Source organism: Papio anubis, chromosome 17 (genome assembly GCF_008728515.1).
Source record: "Papio anubis isolate 15944 chromosome 17, Panubis1.0, whole genome shotgun sequence".
In the NCBI taxonomy this organism is placed as follows: Eukaryota; Metazoa; Chordata; class Mammalia; order Primates; family Cercopithecidae; genus Papio; species Papio anubis.
In genome coordinates, this window is record NC_044992.1 from 16,433,533 (window position 1) to 16,443,755 (window position 10,223).

The following is a 10,223-nucleotide window of genomic DNA, read 5'->3' on the forward strand; positions in this document are numbered from 1 at the left end:
CGGGCGAGGTGGCGGGCGCCTGTAGTCCCAGCTACTCGGGAGGCTGAGGCAGGAGAATGGCATGAACCCGGGAGGCGGAGCTTGCAGTGAGCCGAGATTGCGCCACTGCACTCCAGCCTGGGGCACAGAGCAAGACTCCGTCTCAAAAAAAAAAATAAATAAATAAATAAAAAATAAAAAATGAACCACTGTATACCTTATTTCCTTCACCCAAGTAACAGCTTAAAGTTTTACTTTGAGTCACCTGTTCTTTGACCAACAGTTTCTAAATAGCTGTATACTGCCCCCCAAAAAAGTTGTATTTAACAAGGAGCAGCCCCTATTTGAATGATTTAGCAGTAAGCTAAGGCAAAGACACACAGTGCTCACATTCCAGAATAAGAACACATTTATTCAGATGAGCCAGAAGTCCAGGGTCACGCAGCTTCGCCTGCAGGAGATGCTTTACACACTCTCCCATTTTCTTTTCAGAACATACACTGTGGGAATTCACAAACTAAAACAAATTTCTGGTGACTTCCCATCTGTACATTATGCTTTACAGCTTCAATTGAATTTTTTTAAAACTTAACTTCCAAGCTGGCCTGCCTAACACTGTGAGTCAAAAGTAACCCTAAAAAGCAAAAACACACAGCACTGAAGGGTCTCTGGGTGGTCATGTCAGCGTGGGCTGGGGAGGTGAGACCAAGCACATGGCCAGCAGACTGCAGGACGGGCCCTGGGGCTCATCATACAGAAATATGACAAGATAGTGAAGTCACAACTTCAGATGTCATTGGAGCTATCTATATATGACACACACATTATAAACAAATAACCTGGAACATTTCACAACATATGACACCTGTTCTACCTGGGAATGCAAACCCTGAGCTGAAAATAAGAACACAGATGTGGGAGACACCACAGCCTGAAGCTGCTCTCCTCTTCCCTCCTCTCCTCTCCTCTCCTCCAGTCCCGTGATGGGTTACGCTGAGCCAGCAATGTGCATGCACTAACTCCACAGGTGTTAAAGGTAAGGTCACTTCTAAACACGCAACACAATTACCTTAAACATTAGGACGTTAAAAGTTAAAACCCCAGCCAGGCGTGGTGGCTCACACCTGTAATCCCAGCACTTTGGGAGGCTGAGGTGAGTGGATCACTTGAGGTCAGGAGTTCGAGACCAGCCTGATCAACATGGTGAAATCCTGTCTCTACTAAAAATACCAAAAAAAAATAATAATAATAATTAGCCAGATGTTGTCGCGGGCGCCTGTAATACCAGCTACTCGGGAGGCTGAGGCAGGAGAATCGCTTGAACCCAGGAGGCAGAGGTTGCAGTGAGCCGAGGTTGCGCCACTACACTCCAGCCTGGGCCACAGAGTGAGACTCCATCTCACAGAAAAGAAACAGCTGCTGGCCATCAGTCCTGACAGACCACAGCACTTACTACCCACGGACAGGCTGCTTCACAGCTTGGCACTGGCGGGCACACTGGTTTTAAAGAGGAATTATGCAAGGAAGCAAGGGAACAGCCAGCCTTTGGTGGCAATGGCGCTCACGGGGTTGCCCGAAGGCTGCTTCTGCCACCCACACCGCACACTCACATCTTCCCTTTCTCCTGACTTCCATTTCCTCTTCCCGCTCTGAGGATCGAGCCCTGACAGGGACAGACTGTGAGGGACAAGGAGATTGTTGGCCCCAACCAACCCCAGTCGTGCCACACGGAGAGAGGGAAGAACTCTCAGGGAGATGCCGAAAGGGGCCACGTCAGCCAAAGCAGAAGGGGCTTTTCTAGAATCAGGGAAGGGAATGGGACCGACCCGGAAAAGGCACTGTGCCTTTTCTGTGCTGTGGCAGAAGCTTCGATTCCAAACCGAGATACGGACCACACTCCTGAAAGCACCCATGGCAGGTCGTGACCGAAGTTATTTTGGCAAAGGGCCAAAGAAAAGGTCTGGCCCAAAATAACTGACCTGAAATAACAGAAATTTCCCCTTCCTAACCTTCTTTCGTTCAACTTAGTATTCTAAGAGATGAGAATTTGGTTTAACGCGGGGCCTCCCTCCCTCAGAAGGCACAGCAGCCCGCAGGGAGGGCTCAGCCCCATTCTTGGTTAGGTTTGGTTTTGCCTGGAGGTGCGGCAAGTTCTGTGCCATGAAAGCGATTTCCCTCCAGCTCTGGAGACAGGCGGGGCACAGCTTCAGTGGCTTTTCTTTTTCTGTGGGAAAAAGGTGTACTTTGTAGGGTTAAACTCTTCCCAGATGCGCTCAAATTCTTCCAGAAAAAGCCGCACGTACTCGTCGTCCTCCATGATGAGAACGTTCTCCCTGTTGTTCTGGATGGCTTGCGTGGTCCAGTTGAGCGAGCCAGTGATGAGCACCCGCTTGTCCACGATGGCAAACTTGTGATGCATGTAGCCCAGGTCCTGATCGTGCCGGACCTGGATCCCTGCAGAAAGGACAAGGTGGTGATTCCATTCCATGCAGGAGTCCCGCCTCCAGTGTGGACTGTTCCTGGGGGCTACTGGCTTTATGCTTCCAGTTTGGTGGGCCAGGAAAGCCCGCCACACTTTCACAGAGTGGTGGCGGCTAAGCTCCCAGGAGGGACACTTGAGAACCACAGAGGGGGACATCACACACGGGGCCAGAGCATCACACACAGGCCGTGGGGGACTGGGCGGGCCGTGGTCTGGGTGAGACCACACCTCCGAGTCTATGGCAGCCAGTATACTGCTTGCGGTCGAAGCTGTCACTAACCCGGTCAGAGGTGACCAGGGCAAAGACACAGTGTGAGCCTTCAGGTTCTGACTCCTCCACAGCTAAGGCTGAGAGCCGTGCCCACTCTGCTCAGAGAGGCCCCGGTGTCTGGCAGCAGAGCCCAATTTGCTGGCACAACCTCAGCCACCAAGGCAGGAAGGGCCCTAACTAACAACGCACAAATGAATTCTCCTCTTCTGCACCCCCGTTTCCTTCACCAAAGAATCAGGCATCCCCGCCTCTGCTCTTCCCAGCTTTCAAACTCCTCCTGGGAAGGGCCTGTGTCTGTCTTCCCTGGAATCACTCACGACCTGCCTCACTCATGACCTGCTCAAGGAATGAGGCCGTCAGAAATGGGGGTTAGAAGAAGTTTTAAACAGGCTGCCATGGAACACAGCTGCCAGATTTTCCAAATCAAAATACAGGACATCCAAGTTAAATGGAATTTCAGATAGAGAGTCATCTTTGAAGGGAAGCGTGTCCCACGGAGTACTGGGAACATCACTTAAAAATCACTCCCTGTGCATGGAACTCACGTTTAATGGTGCCTCCTGAATTGGGCCTGGCAGGATGGGGACGCGGTGGCTTCCTTACCTCGGGGATCCAACCCTTCTTACACTCTGGCCACTCCGCCGGCACGTCCTGTCGGCACGGCCCTCCAAACACATTCCTCCACGTGGTGGGCAATCTAAAACCCCACCATTGCCGACACCTCCTGCCTCCGCTGGGATCCACTGCCCACCTCCCCGTCCCCTGCCCGCAGCCCACCACCTCTGGCCACAGAGGACTCCCTGCCGTTCCTCACAAGGAAGTCAGTATGTGACCCAGGGCGTCTGTGCTGCTACCCCTTCCAGCTGCATGCCTCTCCCTCCGGACAGCCCACGCGTGTCCGCAAGGCCCCTGCCCTGAGTGTCACTGCCCCTGGGCAGCTGACCTGGCCCACGCCACTTCCTCCCACACCACTGCCTCCTTACCCTGCTTTGCAAAATTTTCTTGGCCCTTCTTAGTGCCCTAAATGAAATATTCGTGACTTAGTTGGCATCTCCATGGGAACCTGGCCTTGTGCCCTAGGATGTTCCAGCTCCTCACAAATACTGGCACGCAGGGACATTCCTTGAACAGATGAATGCCACCGGACAGCCTCGAAGTCAGCGAGGATGCTGGGAGGCCATCCCAGAGGGAATCCGATGGGACCTTGGTCTAGGGGCCCTTGAAGGGTCTTCACCAATCTCAGCTTCTACGACTCAAAAAGCAACTCAAACAGAACTGTACTGTGCACGCCTGGAGGTCCCCAAACCTCCCGTTAAAATCACCAACGCATTGGACGACAGCTCTTGAGGCTGCCCCAAAGAGGAGGAGACATCCTCAATACGAAAACCACGTGCCCCACTCTGCTTCCACCTGGGGTGCAACATGCCCCACCCCACCCAGGGCAGGGAGGGACCCTGGCTGACTCTGGAGAGGCTGCTCCGCGGCCCAAGTCAACGAGAGGCCATGGCTGTGCAGAAGGAACGGGCGGCAGTGACCACTGCCCAGCTTGGACAGTTGCCAGGCTCCACGTGTCTCTCAGTCACTGTGACCACCAGAATGATGAGCTCCAGCGGGAGCACATGCAGGCGTGACTCTCTGGGTGCCTGAGTGATGGAGACAGAGAGAGGCCCAAGAGTCTGTGGGTGCACAAAAGGCAAGAGCCGGCTGGGCCGCGGAACTGGGCCAATCCTCAGGCGGGACAAAGATCCCAAATATTCACACTTCCTGGTCCCTTCTGTCCCCACCCCATGAGAGAGGTGCCCCCGCCAGAGACAGATGTGTTCCACTCCTTTTGCAGCTGGGAAAACCAAAGTCCTGGCGCTGCTTTCTGGAACATATGTTTAGGTCTCCCAGAGCCCGGTGGCCTGAGGTTCACTCGGCAGCAGGTGGCCGCCTCTCCCTAGAGCCCTTCAGTCTGGAAGTCCAAGCACAACCCTGGCGTCCAGGTCCCCGGCCAGCAGGATCCAGGTCACCACAGGCCGTCCGGGGGTCTCCGGCAGCCTGCAGGAGGGCGGGCCCGGGCTGCAGCAGTCCCGAAAAAGTTTTCCGCTGGCGGCGCCCGGGGAGTTGTTAGGGGAGCCTGCTCTGCCTCTAACCCGGCACACGCAGGCCCACCCGCTTCCAGCATGCCAGGACAGGTCACTTAGAAAACTGCCCCCATCGCGGAGGCACCAAGGGCCCGGCTCGCTTATGCCCGCGCAGCCTGCTAGACCTTTCGTGGGGGCTCTGCTTTCTCCGCGTTACACCACCCCTACTCCACAACGCCACGAGGGAAGTAAATGAGGACTTAGCCCGTTCCCAAACCCCCTCCCCTAAGTGTCCACCTTTGCCTAGGACCCCGCGTGGCTCAGGCCGGCCTTCTCCGCCTGGACCCCGCCGGGCCTACCTGCCTTGCGCAGCAGGCCGATTTGCGAGCCGTTGAGGGCCATGTAGTCGCAGTCGGTGACGACCCGCACTCGCACCCCGCGCTGGTGCAGCAACTGCACAGCGCGGCCCAGCTGCGGACTGGAGAAGGCGAACAGGCAAAGCTCCAGGCTGGCGCGGGCGGCCAACAGGGCACGCAGCAGGCGGCTCAGCGCGCTCTCGCCGTGGGGGAGGCCGCACGGGCAGCCCTCGGGGAGCCCGGCCAGCGCCGCGCCCGGAGCCCGCAGCAGAGCCTCGGTACAGGTCACCTGCGACGGGAAGAACAGCACCTCACGCCGCGGCCGCCGCCGCCTGGACCGCAGCCAGCGCAGCACCCCGGGCAGCGCCTCCAGGGCCAGAGCCAGGCCCATAGCCGCCGCGGCCGCCACCTGCCACCGCAACCGCCCCATGCCGCTGCTGACCGGGGCCCCAGGGGCACGCCGCCGCACCCGAGTCTGCGCGCCCCCAGCCCCGGACCGCCACGCGCCAGGCCACGCCCCCGTCACGCGCCGCCAACGGCCACGTGCCAGGCCACGCCCAGCCCCCCGTCACATGCCATGCCACGCCCCCGTCACACCCCGCCAACGGCCACGTGCAGTCACGCCCCCAGCCCCCGAGGGCCACGCGCTAGGCCGCGCCATGCCCCCACAACTGCCACTCACCAAGCTGAACCCACCCCTCCCACTAGGCCGCCCCCAGCCCTCAACGGGTGACCACGCCTCCCTCTACGCACCAGGCCACGCCCCCCGCCACAGGCCCCTAAAGCCAGTCCGCGCCCTCCATTTTCCTTCCAGCCTGGCGCCCGGCCCTGCCCACCTGGTCCCACCTGCCACCACGTGCCAATCCGCGCCCCCAAGCCCGCGCCACCAGGCAGCACCTGCACACCTGCGGGCCACGGGCCCTAGCGCACCCGTCACCTGCCCAGGCCAGAGACCTACCTCCGCCCTATAAACCTGAGCAACCCCGGCTCTCCTCGATTGGAGCATAGCAGAGCTGCTCCGGAAATGTGGGTCACACCTTCACTGTCTTCTCCCGAGCAGCTAGGCTAGGCTGGGGAAGGACCTGGGAACACAGATATCAGGGAATCAGCACGGCTGGAGGCAGCATTGGAACCCAGCGTACTGGAGGCGGTGGCAGAGTGGGGATGCCCAAACGCAGAGCTAGGCCCCTAAAGGTTTTTTCCCAGCCCAGGCTCCGGCATTGTTGGAAGGCCTGCCCTGCTTTAAGCATAAACAGAGGAAGAGACAAAGGCAGCCGAGGGCACTGGCCCGGGGGCATAGGGAAATGGGCAATGTGTTGTTCTGGGCTGGATCCTGGAACAGAAAGAAGGCATTCACGGAAAAACTGGTGAGAGCCAAATAAAGTCTGGAGCTTAATCGCATTGTACCAATGTCAGTTTCTTAGCTTTGACAAATATATGAAAGGAATGTAAAAGGCTAACAAAGGAAGCTGGGTGGGGGTAAATGGAACTGTCTGTTCTACGAAACTTTTCTGTAAATCAAGTTATTCTAAATTAAAAGTTTATTAAAATATTCAACTTGCACCTTTCATATGATCCAGCTATCCCACTCCTAGGAGAAAGGATGGGATCCATTAACACAAGCACATGTTCACCAGTGTTCCTGGCAGGCTTGTGTGCCTAGAACAACCCAAACGCGCATCAACAGGTAAATAGGTAAATAAGCTTTTGTATATCTATACAAGGGAATGCTGTTTAGCAGTAAAATAGAATGAAGTGGCCTGGCACAGTGGCCCACGCCTGTAATCCCAGAACTTTGGGAGGCTGAGGCGAGAGGATAGCTTGAGTTCAGGAATTCGAAACCAGCCTGGCCAACATGGTGAAACACTGTCTCTACCAAAAAATGCAAAAATTAGCTGGGTGCGGGGGCATGTGCCTGTAATCCCAGCTGCTCAGGAGGCTGAGGTGGGAGAATCGCTTGAGCTCTGGAGACTAAGATTGCAGTGAGCCAAGATCATGCCATTATTGTACTCTAGCCTGGGTGACACAGCAAGACCCTGTCCCTCACCTCAAAAAAAAAAAGTACTCATATATGCTACAACGTGGATGAATTTCATTAATACTGAGTGGGAAAAGCCAGACAAAAAGAGTACATACTGTATTATTCCATTTACATAACATTCTAGAAAACGCAAACTAGACAGAAGGAAAGCAGACCAGTGTAGCCTGGAGGGGCCAACAAAGCCACAAGGAAGTGGACTGATGGATGTGTGTTTATCAACTTGACTGTGGTGGTTTCACGGGTATACACATGTGTCAAATTGTATGGTTTAAATAAGTAAAATGTATGTCAGTGATTACGTCAATAAAATTTTTTTTTTTTTTTTTTTTTTGAGATGAGGTCTCACTCTGTTGCCCAGGCTGGAGTGCAGTGGCACAATCTCGGCTCACTGTAACCTTCACCTCCCGGGTTCAAGCAATTCTCCTGCCTCAGCCTCCCGAGTAGCTGGGACTACAAATGCACACTATCACACCCGGCTAAATTTTTTTTTGTATTTTTAGTAGAGACGGGGTTTCATCGTGTTAGCCAGGCTGGTCTCAATCTCCTGACTTCGTGATCCGCCCGCCACGGCCTCCCAAAATGCTAGGATTACAGGCGTGAGCCACCGCGCCCGGCCAATAAAATTCTTAACAAAGAAAACGAGCACTTGAGTTTAGTGCTGGCTCCCAGGCTTCCTAATTGCATGGTCTAGGGCAAGTTGATTCATCTCTTTGAACTTCACTTTCCTCATCTAAAACGATAATGAGAGGAGGGACTTGTAGTTATGGAAGTATAAAGAAGGACTCAAATCCCTCCAAAGAGGGATAAGCAAAAATAAAACTGGGGGAAATGGTCAAAAACAGCCACTTCATGGCTGGAAATCTACCAAAGGTAGACAACAAAATGAGAAGCTTTATTTGATTTTTATTTATTATTTTTAACTTTGTGGGTATATAGAAGTTATATGTATTTATCGGGTGCATGAGATATTTTGGTACAGACATGGAATTTGTAATAATCACATAAGGGTAAATGGGATATCCATCACCTTAAGCATTTATCCTTTCTTTGTGTTGCAACATTTAGTTACTAGTTTTTTATTTTTACTTTTTTTTTTTTTTTTTTTTTCAGATGTAGTCTTGCTCTGTCACCCAGGCTGGAGTGCAGTGGCATGATCTCGGCTCACTGCAACCTCCACCTCCCTGGTTTAAGTGATTCTCCTGCCTCAGCCTCCCGAGCAGCTGGGATTACAGGTGACTGCTACCACGCCCAGCTAACTTTTGTACTTTTAGTAGAGATGGGGTTTCACCATGTTGGCCAGGCTGGTCTCGAACACCTGACCTCAGGTGAGCCACCCACCTCAGCCTCCCAGAGTGCTGGGATTACAGATGTGAGCCACAGTGCCCGCTATAATAACCATTGTAATATATGTGTGTGTATGTAACTCATAACATCATGTTGTGTACCTTAAATATACACAATACAATTTATTTTTCAAAAGGTTAAACAAAGTATATTATCAGATAAGGCGTTAATTTCCAAAATATATAAGAGCTCAAGTGATTCTCCTGCCTCAGCCTACTGAGTAGCTGGGACTACAGGTGTACACCACCAGCCTGGCCAGTATTTTTTTGTATTTTTAGTAGAGATGGGGTTTCAGCATGTTGGCCAGGCTGGTATCAAACTCCTGGCCTCAGGTGATCCTCCTGCCTCAGCCTCCCAAAGTGCTGGGATTACAGGCGTGAGCCACAGTGCCCAGCCCTGAGTGTTAAGTATCTTGAATGTAAAATCAGGAAACCCTTGACTGCCTTCAAACACATGGGGAAGGTTCAGGATCTGGAATTTGTTTTGTCTCTTCCACTTGGTGTGAGAAGCTACAAAATCAGGAACCCCTATTCCTTCACAAGGGCAGCAGAGTCTGGCCTGGTCTTGGGCTGGCATAGATTCCGCTCAGCCTCCTGCTCTTCTGCACTCATGACCAATAGGAAAAATCTTCAAGAACTGCATGCTTGTGGGGAGAGAAAAAGCCCACAGCTGCCTAGAAATACCAGTCGGCGTAGGGCCCTGCCTGCCCCCTCGCCAGCGAGCTTTATTAGACATGGAGAATCCAGGTCATACACGCCCCTGACATGAATGCAGAGCTAACTTATACTGGGCTCCTACTTGCCAAGTGGATTCAGCCGCTAGACCGGCAGACAACTGGCAAAGACTGAGCACAGAACCGCGTTCCCAGGAATGCCATGCACATGAGAAACAAGAGGAATCTGTACCCGAAGTTGGGGAGGACAGTGGGTGGTCATCTCTCCCTTAGTTTTCCCTTGACCCACACAGGCCAGGGGGTCCCCTCCCACTCGGGTAGATGACTAAACCACAGGGAGCCCTGCAGTCTTAGGGATTGTCATGGTCACCCAGGGTGATTCCAGCCATCTTCCTCTCAGATGGACATGTCTTTAAATATCATTATTAAGGGACGAGCCATTTCCTAAAGCTGAACAAAATGCCAAGCGCATGGGCATGGATGCTCCACAGAGGTCCTTGGGATAAATGAGTGTTTGCTTCTCTCCAACACCAACTCTAACGACTAACTTGGAAAAGATTGTCTATGATCATTACAGCAGCTTAAACATGTGAATTGGCCACTGACTGGTATTTTGTTTTGTTCTGTTTTTTGAGACAGAGTCTTGCTCTGTCGCCCAGGCTGGAGTGCAGTGGTGCAATCTTGGCTCACTGCAACTTCTGCTTCCCGGGTTCAAGTGATTCTCCTGCCTCAGCTTTCTGAGTAGCTGGGATAACAGGCACCCACCACCATGCCCAGCTAATTTTTTGTATTTTTAGTAGAGACAGGGTTTCACCGTATTAGCCAGAATGGTCTAAACTTCCTGACCTTGTGATCCGCCTGCCTCGGCCTCCCAAAGTGCTGGGATTACAGGTGTGAGCCATCGTGCCCGGTCCACTCACTGGTATTTTTTAACCATAGTATTTCCTGTGCCTGAGCACAAATAAATAAATAAATATTAGGCATCAAACCAATAAACCATGTAGTCAACAA

At 53.1% G+C, this 10,223-nt stretch overlaps 1 protein-coding gene across 2 annotated transcripts; it reads right to left on the reverse strand.

The window, feature by feature from the left end:
- Positions 1-370: 370 nt before the first annotated feature.
- PLD6 (phospholipase D family member 6) lies at positions 371-5,835 on the reverse strand. 2 transcript variants are annotated; one of them, XM_017950377.3, is made up of 3 exons: positions 5,158-5,835; positions 2,283-2,433; positions 371-2,203 (listed from the first exon to the last, which is right to left on the reverse strand). In XM_017950377.3, the coding sequence occupies exons 1-3, from the start codon at positions 5,582-5,584 to the stop codon at positions 2,083-2,085; spliced, it is 699 nt and encodes a 232-aa protein (XP_017805866.1). In that variant the 5' UTR covers positions 5,585-5,835; the 3' UTR covers positions 371-2,082. The 2 variants fall into 2 exon arrangements, with proteins under 2 accessions (XP_017805866.1, XP_003912447.3); XM_003912398.5 differs by having other exon boundaries at positions 371-2,433; positions 5,158-5,834.
- Positions 5,836-10,223: the final 4,388 nt, after the last annotated feature.

Bases quoted from the DNA above. Each gene is read 5' to 3' on its own strand.
- PLD6 (XM_017950377.3), bottom strand. From the start codon at position 5,584: ATGGGGCGGTTGCGGTGGCAGGTGGCGGCCGCGGCGGCTATGGGCCTG. The intron at 2,434-5,157 runs GTAGGCCCGGCG...TCCTTTCTGCAG, and splicing joins CGGCCTGCTGCGCAAGGCAG to GGATCCAGGTCCGGCACGAT. The intron at 2,204-2,282 runs GTACGTGCGGCT...TTTTTCCCACAG, and splicing joins CTCATCATGGAGGACGACGA to AAAAAGAAAAGCCACTGAAG.